At 37.0% G+C, this 16,733-nt stretch overlaps 1 protein-coding gene across 4 annotated transcripts in view; it reads right to left on the minus strand.

The window, feature by feature from the left end:
* Naa25 (N-alpha-acetyltransferase 25, NatB auxiliary subunit) overlaps positions 1-16,733 on the minus strand; it is a 76,090-nt gene that overhangs the window by 46,003 nt on the left and 13,354 nt on the right. For 2 of the 4 annotated variants that reach the window (XM_027949109.3, XM_071616921.1), the window contains exons 4-5: positions 7,408-7,526; positions 797-871 (exon numbers count right to left, since the gene is read on the minus strand). In XM_027949109.3, coding sequence (XP_027804910.1) covers positions 797-871; positions 7,408-7,526 — 194 coding nt within the window. Of the gene's footprint in view, positions 1-796; positions 872-1,759; positions 2,408-7,407; positions 7,527-16,733 lie in introns of those variants that run through there. The other 2 variants (XM_071616928.1, XM_071616924.1) reach the window with 2 other exon arrangements.

A 16,733-nucleotide genomic window follows, 5' to 3' on the forward strand; every position in this document is an offset into this window, starting at 1 on the left:
AAGGTAAATATTATAAAGAAACTAAGGTTAAGACATTCCCCTAAAAGCTCTATAAGTCATGTGGTAAAAGCCACATGTATCTGAAGGCAGACATGTCTGACCCCAGAACATCTGTTCTTAATCACCACATTTTACCTCCTTCCTCCCTACCCTTTCCTACATAAAAATCTCACTGTGATCCTTACATCAGTTCTGGGAGATAACTGTCTCCATTCTGCAAAAGAGCAAACTGAGGCTCAGAAAGGAGAAATGCTTAAGCAAGACCACCCAGTTCAATGCCCTGCTCACTAACATACAGTATTGTCTTTAAAATAAACATCAGATTAAAATACCAAACACTTCCAGTTAACTTGATCAAATAAGCCAGCAATGGATCAAAGCCTCAGGAAATACACCATGCTGCATACAAATAAACTAATATACCAACTCATAAAGAATACCAAATCCCCAACTTAAAAAGTCAACTGATAGGCCAGCACAATGGCACATGCCTGTAAACCCAGCTACCTGTGAGGCTGAGGTAGGAAGATTGCAATTAGTCCAGCCTTGAGAACTTAATAAGGCCCTGTCTTTAAATAAAAAGTAAAATGAAAGTACTGGTGATGTAGATCTGTGATAGAGCACCTCTGGGTTCAATCCCCACTACTGGGGTTAAAAAAAAAAAAAGTCAACTGACAATACGTAAAGTCCTTGTTTGATACACACACTGCAATTCATTACCCAAGAAATTCAGAAGACACATTAATATGATGATTTTAAAGACAAACCTCAATTCCATTCTGAATGCCATACTCACTTGCATAATTAAGCTCATCACAGACCAAAAGTAGTAAGGGTTTTTGGGGACAATCTTATACAGAGCCATGCCAGCCTGAAAGACAGAGAGCCATAAATACTTAATTCAGAAAACATCATATGGAGACCATTAATAACCTAGATATGTGGCAAGAAGTTTCCCAAAGGAACTGCAACATAATTAAAAATCCCAGTTGGTTTAAGTGCCTAGTAACCTGGTGGCTACAGCAACAGAGGTAATCACAAAGGTGAATTTTTACATCATGAGTGATATTTCACCAAATGCAATTCAGTGTAGTTCTAGTAACAACCAAGCAAACACAAAATTTGAATTATAAATGTATATCAATAAGCAGTCTTTACTGAAGACACCACATTAGCCAGTTATAGTAAAACAAATAAGCAAAAAACACCAGATAGTATATTTGAACTTAAAAATCAGAAAAAAATCACTATGACATAACTTTAAAAAATAATTATTAGGAAAATACTCAAATTCTTTCAATATATCACTAATTAAGAGCTAATCCTTTCACACTGAAATGTATAATATGCTAATACTTCAAAGCAAGGACAGCACAAAAGAGTGAAATACATCTATTCAAATAACTGAAAAATCTGTCCATAATTAGCCAACTAGTAATTGAAGCTAAGAACTCCATCAGCTAATTATCATAGTTGCTACTTTATATCTTTTAAACTTTCACCAATCATCAGTCTACTTCCAAAATTACATGGAGCCCCATAAGGCAGAAGAAACTATCCCTGCCAAAGATACAAAGATTTGAGTCTCTGTCCCAAAGGTTTAGCATGCACAAAGCCCTGGGTTCAATTCCCAGCACTGCCATTAAAAAAAAAAAACACACCTAGGAAAAGAAGAAAGTATACAAATAACTAAAATTTACTTAGTGATAAAAATAAATGTCATGGGGCTGGGATTGTGGCTCAGCAATAGAGTGCTCACCTAGCACACGGGAGGCCCTGGGTTCGATCCTCAGCACCACATAAAAATAAATAAATAAGATAAAGATAATGAATAGGTAGATAGATAGATTAATGTCACACGCCTATAATCCCAGCTACTTGGGAAGCTGAAGCAGGAGGACTGATAGTTGAAAGATAGCCTTGGGCAACTTAGTGTCTCAAAATAAAATAAACAGGGCTAGAGATATAAATCAGTAGTAGAGTGCTTGTTAGCACACAATATACCCTGGGTTCAATCCCCAGTGCCCAAAAATAAATAAATAAAATTCGTAAAATTGTCATATACTAAACGCTATGCTAGGAGCGGGGCAAGGTGGTACTTGCCTGTAATTCCAGCAACTTAGAAGGCTGAGGCAGGTGAATTACAAGTTCAAAGCCAGGCTGAGCAATTTAGCAAGATCCTGACCCAAAATAAAAATTTTAACAAAATGACTTGGAATGTATATTAGTGGTAAAGCCCCTGGGTTCAATCCCCACTACAAAAAAATAAAAATAAACAAAAAACCAAAAACATCATGCTAGGTGTTTCCAGAAAATGTAAGGTTTATTTCCTTTCCTCTTCTTTAAGGAAAAATGTGTTGATCCCAAGAAAGGATTACAACTTTTTTAACAGATTGATTTGGTGTAGCATATTCTTTTTCAGGGAGTACAGGAAATTGAACTCAGGGGAAACTGAACCATGAATCACATGCCCAGCCCTATTTTGTATTTTATTTAGCGACAGGATCTCAATGAGTTGCTTAGTGCCTTGCTGTTGCTGAGGCTGGCTTTGAACCCCCCCAATCCTCCTGCCTCAGCCTCCCCAGCTCCTGGGATTACAGGCGTAAACTATAGGGCCCAGCTGGTGTGGTGTATTCTTGGTTATCAAAAATACTCATGTAGCTTTGGGATTTCAATTGGTAAATATGATGTGTGGGAAAGCATGATACACACACACTACAATCTCATTCACACAAAATGGAATGTTGTGTATGTATACATATAACCTGTGGGGATGCATCCAAATAAGCTGCTTATGAGTGGATAACTTTGTTCTTTGCTTGTGTTTCTATTTTTCCTTTAATGCACATATTACTTTAAAAAAAAATAAAAGAAGCTATTTTTAAAACCTGTTTTTTTTTAAAAAGCCTCTCTCAAGTAGCACTCCTCCATATGGACCATGAAAGTCAAACAGAATGTCTTTCCTAGATTGGGGGTAAGGATAAATATTCAAGTATATATGAATAGTTAAATGGGTATGTCAAATATGAGTAGGGAAAAAATTAGTCTGAAAAAAACCCAAAACATTAAAGAAAGTAAGTCAAGATGGTTAGAGTACTTGCCTAGAATGCAGGAGGCCCTGGGTTAGAGCCCCAAAATGGATGGAAAGAAAGAAGGAAAACAGGAAGAAAATCAAAGGACATCTAGTAACCTGGTGGCTACAGCAACAGAGGTAATCACAAAGGTGAATTTTTACATCATGAGTGATATTTCACCAAATGCAATTCAGTGTAGTTCTAGTAACAACCAAGCAAACACAAAATTTGAATTATAAATGTATATCAATAAGCAGTCTTTATCTGAGAGTAGGGGAAAGGGTTGAGAGGTAGAGTTACCTTTGTTGTAAAGATTTCAAAAAGGAGCCTCCATGGAGTAGGGAAATGATAAATACAAAACTACATTCCTCAAGGAAGAGTATGTCAGCAGTACAGTAAAGAGACAAAATAGGAAGAAAGGAAAGAAGAGCGGATGAGGCGCTAAACCAGGATGAAGTAGATCAAATAAAAAAAAACTAAAAGCACTGTAGAGGCAGAATCAAGATGATGTGCAGACGGAATGAATATACAGGATAAGATAAAGCACCTGGGATGATTTGAGGTGCCTAACAGGGTACACATACTCTGGAGGTAAAGAATGGAAAGTGTTAGAAAGTCCATTTTACTTATCTGGGAAAAGGAAACATTTTTATGACGACATTCCTAAAGAAAAAAGACTGCAGAATATCAGAAATTACTATAAAAATTTAATATAAAATAAAACAAAACTTTCAGGTCCATACCCTGTCATCTTGCAGACTTGCAGAAGATCTGCTGATACAGAAAATTTTGATGATAGACAAGTTTTGAAACATGGCTCTAAGTTGGTGACTCAGAACAGGAATATCATTTACAGGAAAAGGAAAGTCTAATTAAGGTACAAATGAATGAACAACAACTCTTCATTAACGGTGATTTTAAATATTACCTGTCAAGCATATGATTTGGAGTAAATTTTCTGATTCCCTGGCTTCCTTTCCTCCAACCTCCAGATATTATGCTGATGCTACTCTAGGCAATGGGGATTCAGCATTGAACAAAACAAACAAAAGCCTTCACTCTCATGAAACATGACATTAAATTTGTAAAATACCTATTACCTTTGACTGACATGTCACATTCAAAATAAACATGTGTATGTGGGCGGGGGGTGGTGTTAAAGAATTTTAAACTACCTTTTAAACAACAAAGGTAGTATGAAAATTACACATTCCAGGCTGGGGATGTGGCTCAGTATAGAGCACTTGCCTAGCATGAACAAGGATTTATCCAAGCAGAACAAAAAATAAATAAATAAAAGAAAATTAGACTACTTCATTCTTCCAATATATCAGAATGGAATAATGCAAAAGCAATATATGGTTAAACTATATTAAACAACTTAACTTGTTAAACCACACTAAAGCAGTATCTCCAAAAACAAAGAATGTATATACTCCTGGCAACATGTCAAGCTAAGCTATACAAAAATGAAACCTAGCTCTATGTTAAAGCAATATGGATTTCTTTTCCTTTAACCAAAATTTACATGAATATCATTATTGTATGAACTCATCATTTTCATGAATGTGTGTATATACACAGTACATGTGTATTCTATTGGGTCATAAAATTAACACGTTTTTTTAAAAAAATATAAATCAAGATGAAAGCAACCATAGCTTTATACCCTGGTAACATTTTGGCACATACTCTTAAGAAACTTTGTTTAAAATATATTTCCAAGGCCAGGGTTGTGACTCAGTGATAGAGCACTTGCCTACCATGCGTGAGGCACTGGGTTCGATCCCTAGCACCACATAAAAATAAAAACAAATAAAATAAAGGTATTATGTCCATCTACAACTAAAAAAATATTACAAACACCCACACCCACACATTTCCAGCTAGGCATGGTGGTGCACACCTATAATTGCAACAGCTCAGGAGGCTCAGAGGATCACAAATTTAAGATCAGCCTCAGCAACTTGACAGGGCCCTAAGCAATTTAATGAGAGCCTGTCTCAATAAAAAATAAAAAGGGCTGGGGGCGGGGGTATGGCTCAGAAGTAACCTGGGTTATATCCCCGGTACCAAAATTATATCTCACTCACACACACACACACACACTTTTTTCCTGCCTAGAAGTAGAGATGTCATTAAGAATTTATATGTATCAGACTGGGGTTGTGGCTCAGAGGTAGAGCACTCGCCTTGCATGTGTGAGGCACTGGGTTCGATCCTCAGCACCATATAAAAATAAAGATATTGGGTCCACCTATAAATAAAAACTAAATATTAAAAAAAAGAATTTATATGTATAGATGTTTGTAATGCCAATTTTTTTATTTTACATTAAAATAAAATGACAATCTCTGAATACTTTTCTTGAAAAGATCAATAAATTATGATAAATTTTTTAAAGAAATTACATTTGGACAAAAAAGAAATTCTTCTAATTTGAAACCTGAATGAAGGAATGTAAATATTGATTTTAAGGAGTAAGTATTTATAATAACATGGTATCCTTCACCCTACCCGTTTTAGCAATTATTATAGTTTGTTATTTCAGGTAAATAATAATATAAAATTTAAAAAGCTTTGCTTTCAGAAGGCATTGTATCCACAAAAAAAGCAATTCTTTTTTGTTGGGCCAAGGATTTTACCCAGGGGCACTTAACCACAGATACACATCCCCAGTACCCTACCCCTTTTTTAAATGAGTCATTTAAAAAAAAAAAATTTAATTTTTTTAGTTTTAGGTGTACACAATATCTTTTATTTTACATTTATGTGGTGCTGAGGATCTAAGCCGGTGCCCCGTGCATGCTAGGTGAGCACTCTACCACTGAGCCACAACCCCAGCCCCTAAATGAGTCATTTTTTTAAATGTAATTTTTTTTTATACCTTTATTTTATTTATTTATGTGGTGATGAGGAAAGAACCCAGTGACTCACATATCCTAGGCAAGCGCTCTATCACTGAGCTACAACTGTAGCCTCCCCAGTCCTTTTTTATACTTTATTTAAATTGAGGAGGCTGGCTTTGAACTTGCAATTCTCCTGCTCAGACTCCTGAGCCACTGGGATTATAGGCATGAACCACAAGGATCAGCTATAAAAAAGCAATCCTTAAAAATATACTAGCTTGGGGTCAGGCACAGTGATGCACGCCTGTAATCCCAGCAGCTCAAGAGGCTGAGACAGGATCCGGAGTTCAAAGCCAGCCTCTGCAAAAGCTAAGCAACTCAGTGAGACTCTGTCTCTAAATAAAATACAAAATAGAACTGGTAATGTGGCTCAGTGGTCAAGTGCCCCTGAGTTCAATCCCCACTATCCAAAAATAAATAAATAAAAATTAAAAAATTTACTAGCTTGGGGCTGGGGTTGTAGCTCAGCAGCAGAGTGCCTGCCAAGTATGCGTGAGGCACTGGGTTTGATCCTCAGCACCACATAAAAACAAACAAATAAAGTCATTCTGTCCATCTACAACTACCAAAAAAATTTTTTTTGAAAATTTAGTGCCCCTCAAAAAAAAAAAAATATATATATATATAATTTATTCACTAGCTTAAGCTGGCTCTAGAAACACAGGCTTGTAGTTCCAGCTACTTGGGAGGATAAGGCAGGCGGATATCAGGTTCAAAGTCAGTCTCAGCAACTTAATGAATTGAGTCTCAAAAAAAAAAGGTTGGGGATGTAGTTCAACAGTAGAGAGCCCCTGAATTCAATTCCCAGTACTGGGAAAAAAAACAAAAACACTAATTTGATTCCTAACTTAATGAGCAGGTTTCATTTTTCTGGGACATCAGCTTTACCAACACACTAGTTCAAACATGTCCAAATGAGGTTCCTTCAAATATATACAAAGAACACCTAAAATACAATAATTGGTAAATACATCATTGCAGGCAGACAAATAACAAAACAAAAAAGCACTGTTCCAGAAAATGAGGCATATTCCCCTGTTGGTTTAAAACATCTCCACAGGCCAGAAACAAATTAAATTTACAAATCAGATATAAACTTTTAAAGTTTCTGTAGACTGTTCACTTTTTGCTCTGGGATTTCTGCCCATTTTCTGAAAATTTAACAGGAATCTAACCAGTGGGACACTTTGACCCAGACTTACCAAAACCAAACAAAACATACCATTAAGCCACAAAAGAAAAACCAGTTCTGTCCCAAATAAAACATTTAAAGAACTTGTAATAATAACTGTTCATCTCCACACACAAATATATGAATTCAATTACACACACACACTCTCACTCATAGCAGTTAAATCACATTAAAGAGACTTTTACCTTTAATAGTAAATCCCTTAGCCCAGTAGGTTTGGGAGATAAGTTACCTGTTGCATTTTCTTGTATTCACCCACTCTGGCATAAGCCATGAAGAGATGAGAGTGATACTCCTCACTGTTGGGGACTTTCTTCACAGCTGCCTCATAAAGTTTTGTAACCAACTCCGCTAAGATTAAAAAAAAAAAAAAATGAGACTTAGTCATACTCCAATAAATTAAACCCTAAAAGCATTTTAATTTGTCTTTTATTTGGTGAAAAGAGATATCACCTATCATTAATGAAAGAGATATCTGCTTTGCCTTACCTGGTCATTACTATTCCCTTGCTACTTGTTAGGATGAAACATGGATTAAATCAAGCCTCATCACATTTACAGTATTTACAGACCCTCCAGGACCTGGCCTCTCTCTCTCCTCCCTTTTTCCCAGGAGTTTATCATCTAGATACATCAAACTATAATTCCACTAGACTCCCTATGATGTATCATAACTCCATGCCTTCATATTCTTGCCTCCACATAGATTCTCCCTTCTTTTATGCTTAGTGAGCATGATCCAACACCCAATTCAGATGTAATTTTCTCTGCAAGACCTTCCCTGAACACCGTCTCTGCTTCTCCAGTCCAACTGCATCAGTGTATCTCTCTGCCATCTTAGAATCCAATAAATAATTCTATTACAGCATTTAGTAATACACAATGCAGTATACATCCTAATGATCCATTTCCCATTATGAATTTTGAGGAATATCCAGGCAGAAAAGAGTTGTCTTCATTTTTGACTCATACTGATACAATACCTGGCACAGAGAAACCACCACCAACATTTGTGAAATGGATTATTTTTTTTTTTTGGTTTAGGTACTGAGGATTGAACTGGGGGTGCTTTGTCACTGAGCTACATTCCCAGTCCTTTTATTTTATATTTTGAGACAGGGTCTAACTAAGTTGCAGAGAGTCTTGCTAAGTTCCTGAGCTGGCCTCAAATTTGCAATTCTCCTGCCTCAGACTTGGAAGTTACTGGGATTACTGTGCGCCAATGTGCCTATAATAAATTATTTTTTAAAAACACTAGAGGAGAATCAATATACCTGAATCAATATAACATCTAAATAATCAGATATAATACTTCAACTTTAACCTTTTATAAAACTGTTTTATTTTACCTTTTATATCAAGTTTTATCCTTTGTAAGAACTAAAAACAAAATTAAACCATAAAATAACATTTTATGTCCAGTAGGTTTAAAAGTTAAGAACACTAAGCATTCCACCAAGCATAGTAGTACACACCTATATTCCTGTCAACTCAGGAGGCTGAGACAGGAAGATCACCAAATTCAAGGCCAAGCTTTGCAACTTAGCAAGATTCTATCTCAAAATAAAAAATAAAAAGGGCTGGGCCGAGGCTGTAGTCCAGTGGCAGAGTGCTAGCCTAGCATGTGTAAGGCACTGAGTTCAAGTCTCAGTACCACATAAAATAAAGTATTATGTCCATCTACGACTTAAAAACAATTTTTAAAATTGGGGGGTGGGATGGGGTAGTGCTGGGGATGTAACTCCACCACAGAGTAGTACCCCTGGGTTCAATTTCCAGCACCACCTAAAAAAAAGAATACCAGATATTAGCTTGGGTAGTATGCATGCGTAAGGCCCTAGGTTAATCCCTAGAAGAAACAAAGAAAGAAAACAAAATAAACCAAGTGTTGAAAAGGTTGTGAGAGAATCACAAACTGCCAGTATCGTTAGAAAATGATGACATTCGACATATGGCATAACAATTACTTGCCCAGAGTCCCCCAGTGAAATATTATCTGGCAACAAAAATGAATTGAGCACAACCACTTGGATATTAGAGGAAAAATGCAAATCATAGAGTATACTGTATAAACAATTTACATAAAGTTCAAAATCAAGTAATAATGTATTATTAGTTAGGAAAAGAAATGTGGTGATTATTTAAAGAAAAGTAAGAGGGCTAGGATGTAGCTCAGTGGTAGAGCACTTGCTTTGTATGAAGAAAAGAAGGGAGGAAGGAATGAGAGAGGGAGAGAGCAAGGTGGGAAATGAATAAAAACGGTTCAAGGTATCAAGTACCTCATGGGGGAACTGAGATTAATGAGTAACATCACAGAAAGCCTATCTAATATCAATAGTTCTTTATTTCTTAAATTGAGGGGTAAATTCATGAGTATTCATTATGTATCAAATTTACTAGTATTTTATGTGCAATATATTCTTTCATAGTATGTTATGAAAAAAAATGTATGATTTCATAGAAAATTATTTAAAAAAACAATAAAAACTTTATTTAAGGCCAGGTGTGGTGGCACATGCCTATAATCCCAGTGGCTCAGGAGGCTGAAGCAGTAGGATTATGAGTTCAAAACCAGTCTCAGTAGAAAGCGATGTGCTAAGCAACTCAGTAAGACCATGTCTAAATAAAATACAAAATAGGGCTGGGGATGTGGCTCAGTGGCAGCTCAGTGGTCAAATGCCTCTGAGCTCAATCTCCAGTACCCAAAAAACAAATAACGCAAAAAAAAAAAACAAAAACAACACTTTATTTAATGCAACTTCTTTACCAATGAAATGAAAGATATGCTCTGAAATAATGTGGGGTAAGGTATGGACAAAATAAAATTAGCCATGTATTAATAATCGCTAAAGGTAAATAATGGTTACAATGGGATTATTATGCTATTCTACTTTCGTTTATTTGAAATTTTCCATATTAAAAAGTTAAAACACCCAGCAAGATCTCCAAAAAATAAAACTTAAAAAAAATGAAGTTAAAATAAGGACAAGGGCTTCTTTAAGCACACCATAAGGTTACAAACAAATTCATTTTAATCGTTTCAATTCAAGGAACTTAATACAAAGTAAACTATCCTGTCTGTGAAGTCTTTACAAACCGTTGGGCACAGTGGCACACAACTATAACCCCAGAGGTTTGGGAGCCTGAGGCAAGAGGATGGTGAGTTTGAAACCAGTCTCCGCCAAGAGTGAGTTTCTAAGCAACTCAGTGAGACCCTGTCTCCAAATAGAAATATAAAATATGGCTGTAGATGTTGAGTTCAATCCCTAGTACCCCCCAAAATAAAAAAGTCTTCACAAATCATGGTTAACTTATTAATCTCCTTACTATTAACCATGCAAATCATGAGTGACAAATAAATCAAACAAAACAAAACAGAACAGAACTGGATCAGAAGCACGTGAAAACTCCTAGGTATGATGGTGGCAGCCCTCTAATCCCAGCTATTCAGAAGGCTGAGAGTCACAAGTTCAAGGCCAGTCTGGGCAATTTTGAGAGATCTAGTCTCAAAATAAAAAAGGGCTGTGGATGTACTTCAGGGGCACAGAGGTAGAATCCTCCTGATTCCCAATTTAACAAAGGAGAGGGAAAAAAAAAAAAAAAAGAACTATCCAAAACCAGGAACTCATGGTATGTATACACACAATGAATACTACTCAGCCATAAAGAATGAAATTATAGCATTTACCAATAAATGGATGGAACATGCTAAGAGAAATAAGCCAATCCCCAAAAAACCAGAGGCTGAATGTTCTCTCTGATATGTGAATGTTAACTCACAATAAGCGGGGACAGGGATGGGGAGAGAAATAAAACTTCATCGGATTAGACAAAGGACAATGAGGGAATGGGAAGAAGGATGGAAACAAGAAAGACAGTAGACAGTAGGGGCAGAGCAGAGCCGCCGCCCGCGCCCGGAACAGGCCCAGCGACCCGCCGGCATGGTAGTCACGTCACCCCAATTGGAGTAGGGGCAGAGCAGAGCCGCCTCCCGCACCCGGAACAGGCCCAGCGGTCCGCGGGCGTGGTAGACACGTCACACCAATTGGAGGAGGGGCAGAGCAGAGCCGCCGCCCGCCCCTGCAAGGTAGGCAGACCTGCGACCGACTGGCAACACAGGCCCAGCGGCCCGTCGGCGTGGTAGACAGATCACCCCAATTGGAGGAGGAGCACAGCCGCCACCCGCCCCTGCAAGGGAGACTTTGTTAGAGTCTGTTAAAAAGTCTGGATGGCGCCTGGCAAAATGCCAGAGGGAGTGGTTTGTGAAGTAACACCAGGGAGCCATTAAGTGTGGAGATTCCTTATTGGTTGACTGATGTATCTAGTTTATGCTAATTAGATAAGCTGTGTGGAATGTATAAATACTGCACCTGTCCTGCAATAAATGGCTTCCACTCCTGCTGTATCAACGTACACAAGTTGTTCGTCACCCCCCCCCCCCCCCCGTTATTTTGCTGCAGCCGGACTGCAGCAAGACTTTTCAACTATACAAGAGCAATATAAATATATAGGGGGAAAATTTCAATAACACAACAGTTTCACCAAGCAGAAAGAAACGCGAACAGTATGAAAAGACAAGGAAAGAAAGGACCACAAGCAATGCAGGTCAACTCAACTTTAGAAGAGGTAACAGCTGCAGCAGATGGAATGTCAGATAAAGAATTCAGGATATACATGCGTCAAATGATCTGGAGTATCAAGGAAGACATTAAACAGCAAAATCAGACAATGAAAGATCACTTCGACAATGAATTACATAAACAAATCCAAGAAGCAAAAGATCAACTATACAGGGAGATAGAGGTTATAAAAAAACAAACAGAAATCCTAGAAATGCAGGAAGCAATAAACCAACTTAAAAACTCAATTGAGAATACTACCAGCAGAGTAGAACACTTAGAAGATAGAACATCAGACAATGAAGACAAAGTATTTCAACTTGAAAAGAATATAGACAGCTCAGCAAGACAGTTAAGAAACCATGAGCAGAACATCCAAGAAATATGGGATAACATAAAGAGACCAAACTTAAGAGTCATTGGGATACAGGAAGTATAAAGGTCCAAACCAAAGGAATGAGCAATCTATTCAATGAAATAATATGAGAAAACTTCCCAGACTTGAAGAATGAGACAGAATCCCAAATCCTAGAAGCCTACAGGACGCCGAATGTGCAAAATCATAAGAGACCCACACCTAGACACATTATAATGAAGATGCCCAACATACAAAATAAGGAGAGAATTTTAAAAGCTACAAGAGAAAGGAAGCAGATTACATTTAGGGGTAAACCAATCAGGATAACAGCTGATCTTTCAACACAGACTCTGAAAGCTAGAAGATCCTGGAATAACATATTTCAAACACTGAAAGAAAATGGGTTCCAACCAAGAATTGTGCATCCAGCGAAATTAAGCTTCAGGATGAAAGATGAAATTAAAACCTTCCACGATAAACAAAAGTTAAAAGAATTTGCAACTAGAAAACCATCTCTTCAAAACATCCTCGGCAAAACATTACAGGAAGAGGAAATGGAAAATAACAATGAAAACCAACAGTGGAAGGTAGTACAGTAAAGGGGGGAAAAATAATCAAAGAGGAAAACAAACCATGTTTAGTAACATAAATAAACAAATATGGCTGGAAGAACAACCCATATCTCAATAATAACCCTAAATGTTAATGGCTTAAACTCACCAATTAAGAGACACAGGCTAGTAGAATGGATCACAAAACAAGACCCAACAATATGCTGCCTACAGGAGATGCATTTGATAGGAAAAGACATACATAGACTGAAGGTGAAAGGTTGGGAAAAATCATATCACTCATATGGACTTCGGAAACAAGCAGGAGTGTCCATACTCATATCAAATAAAATAGATTTCACGCCAAAGTTAATCAAAAGGGATAAAGAGGGACACTACATACTGCTCAAGGGAACCAAACACCAACAAGACATAACAATCATAAATATATATGCCCCAAACAATGGTGCAGCTATGTTCATCAAACAAACTCTTCTCAAGTTCAAGAGTCTAATAGACCACCATACAATAATCATGGGAGACTTCAACAGACCTCTCTCACCACTGGACAGATCTTACAAACAAAAGTTGAATAAGGAAACTATAGAACTCAATAACACAATTAATAACCTAGACTTAATTGACATATATAGAATATACCACCCAACATCAAGCAGTTACACTTTTTTCTCAGCAGCACATGGATCCTTCTCAAAAATAGATCATATATTATGTCACAGGGCAACTCTTAGACAATATAAAGGAGTAGAGATAATACCATGCATCTTATCTGATCATAATGGAATGAAACTGAAAATCAACGATAAAAGAAGGAAGGAAAAATCATGAATCACTTGGAGAATGAACAATAGGTTACTGAATGATCAATGGGTTATAGAAGACATCAAGGAGGAAATTAAAAAATTCTTAGAGATAAATGAAAACACAGACACAACATATCGGAATCTATGGGACACATTGAAAGCAGTTCTAAGAGGAAAATTCATTGCTTGGAGTTCATTCCTTAAAAAAAGGAAAAAAACCAACAAATAAATGATCTCATACTTCATCTCAAAATCATAGAAAAAGAAGAGCAAAACAACAGCAAAAGAAGTAGAAGGCAAGAAATAACTAAAATCAGAGCTGAAATTAATGAAATCGAAACAAAAGAAACAATTGAAAAAATTGACAAAACTAAAAGTTGGTTCTTTGAAAAAATAAATAAAATCGACAGACCCTTAGCCATGCTAAGGAAGAGAAGAAGAGAGAGAACTCAAATTACTAGCATACGGGATGAAAAAGGCAATATCACAAATACAGAAGATAATCAGAAATTATTTTGAATCCTTATACTCCAATGAAATAGAAGAGAGTGAAGGCATCGATAAATTTCTTAAGTCATATGATCTGCCCAGATTGAGTCAGGAGGATACAGACAACCTAAACAGACCAATATCAATTGAGGAAATAGAAGAAACCATCAAAAGACTACCAACTAAGAAAAGCCCAGGACCGGATGGGTATACAGCAGAGTTTCACAAACCTTTAAAGAGGAACTAATACCAATACTTTTCAAGCTATTTCAGGAAATAGAAAAAGAGGGAGAACTTCCAAATTCATTCTACGAGGCCAACATCACCCTGATTCCTAAACTAGACAAAGACACTTCAAAGAAAGAAAACTACAGACCAATATCTCTAATGAACCTAGATGCAAAAATCCTCAATAAAATTCTGGCGAATCAGATACAAAAACATATCAAAAAAATTGTGCACCATGATCAAGTAGGATTCATCCCTGGGATGCAAGGCTGGTTCAATATACGGAAATCAATAAATGTTATTCACCACATCAATAGACTTAAAAATAAGAACTATATGATCATCTCGATAGATGCAGAAAAAGCATTCGACAAAGTACAGCATCCCTTTATGTTCAAAACTCTAGAAAAACTAGGGATAACAGGAACATACCTCAATATTGTAAAAGCAATCTATGCTAAGCCTCAGGCTAGCATCATTCTGAATGGAGAAAAATTGAAGGCATTCCCTCTAAAATATGGAACAAGACAAGGATGCCCTCTCTCACCACTTCTGTTCAACATAGTTCTCGAAACACTAGCCAGAGCAATTAGACAGACGAAAGAAATTAAGGGCATAAAAATAGGAAAAGAAGAACTTAAATTATCACTATTTGCAGATGACATGATTCTATTATACCTAGCAGACCCAAAAGGGTCTACAAAGAAACTTTAGAGCTAATAAATGAATTCAGCAAAGTGGCAGGATATAAAATCAACACGCATAAATCAAAGGCATTCCTGTATATCAGCGACAAATCCTCTGAAATGGAAATGAGGACAACCACTCCATTCACAATATCCTCAAAAAAAATAAAATACTTGGGAATCAACCTAACAAAAGAGGTGAAAGACTTATACAATGAAAACTACACAACCCTAAAGAGAGAAATAGAAGAAGATCTTACAAGATGGAAAAATATACCCTGTTCATGGATAGGCAGAACTAACATCATCAAAATGGCGATATTACCAAAAGTTCTCTATAGGTTTAATGCAATGCCAATCAAAATCCCAACGGCATTTCTTGTAGAAATAGAGAAAGCAATCATGAAATTCATATGGAAAAATAAAAGACCCAGAATAGCAAAAACAATGCTAAGCAGGAAGTGTGAATCAGGCGGTATAGCGATACCAGACTTCAAACTATACTACAGAGCAATAGTAACAAAAACAGCATGGTACTGGTACCAAAACAGGCGGGTGGACCAATGGTACAGCATAGAGGACACAGAAACCAATCCACAAAACTACAACTATCTTATATTTGATGAAGGGGCTAAAAGCATGCAATGGAGGAAGGATAGCATCTTCAACAAATGGTGCTGGGAAAACTGGAAATCCATATGCAACAAAATGAAACTGAATCCCTTTCTCTCGCCATGCACAAAAGTTAACTCAAAATGGATCAAGGAGCTTGATATCAAATCAGAGACACAGCGTCTGATAGAAGAAAAAGTTGGCTACGATCTACATACTGTGGGGTCGGGCTCCAAATTCCTCAATAGGACGCCCATAGCACAAAAGTTAATAACTAGAATCAACAAATGGGACTTACTCAAACTAAAAAGTTTTTTCTCAGCAAAAGAAACAATAAGAGGGGCTCGGGATGTGGCTCAAGCGGTAGCGCGCTCGCCTGGCATGCGTGCGGCCCGGGTTCGATCCTCAGCACCACATACAAACAAAGATGTTGTGTCCACCAAAAACTAAAAAATAAATAAATATTAAAAATTCTCTCTCTCTCTCTCTCTTTAAAAAAAAAAAAGAAAAGAAACAATAAGAGAGGTAAATAGGGAGCCTACATCCTGGGAACAAATCTTTACTCCTCACACTTCAGATAGAGTCCTAATATCCAGAGTATACAAAGAACTCAAAAAATTAGACAATAAGATAACAAATAACCCAATCAACAAATGGGCCAAGGACCTGAACAGACACTTCTCAGAGGAGGACATACAATCAATCAACAAGTACATGAAAAAATGCTCACCATCTCTAGCAGTCAGAGAAATGCAAATCAAAACCACCCTAAGATACCATCTCACTCCAGTAAGATTGGCAGCCATTATGAAGTCAAACAACAAGTGCTGGCGAGGATGTGGGGAAAAGGGTACACTTGTACACTGCTGGTGGGACTGCAAATTGGTGCAGCCAATTTGGAAAGCAGTATGGAGATTTCTTGGAAAGCTGGGAATGGAACCACCATTTGATGCAGCTATTCCCTTTCTTGGTCTATTCCCTAAAGACCTAAAAAGAGCATGCTACAGGGACACTGCTACATCGATGTTCATAGCAGCACAATTCACAATAGCAAGACTGTGGAACCAATCTAGATGCCCTTCAATAGACGAATGGATAAAAAAATGTGGCATTTATACACAATGGAGTATTACTCTGCATTAAAAAATGACAAAATCATAGAATTTGCAGGGAAATGGATGGCATTAGCGC

Source organism: Marmota flaviventris, chromosome 1 (genome assembly GCF_047511675.1).
Source record: "Marmota flaviventris isolate mMarFla1 chromosome 1, mMarFla1.hap1, whole genome shotgun sequence".
NCBI lineage: Eukaryota > Metazoa > Chordata > Mammalia > Rodentia > Sciuridae > Marmota > Marmota flaviventris.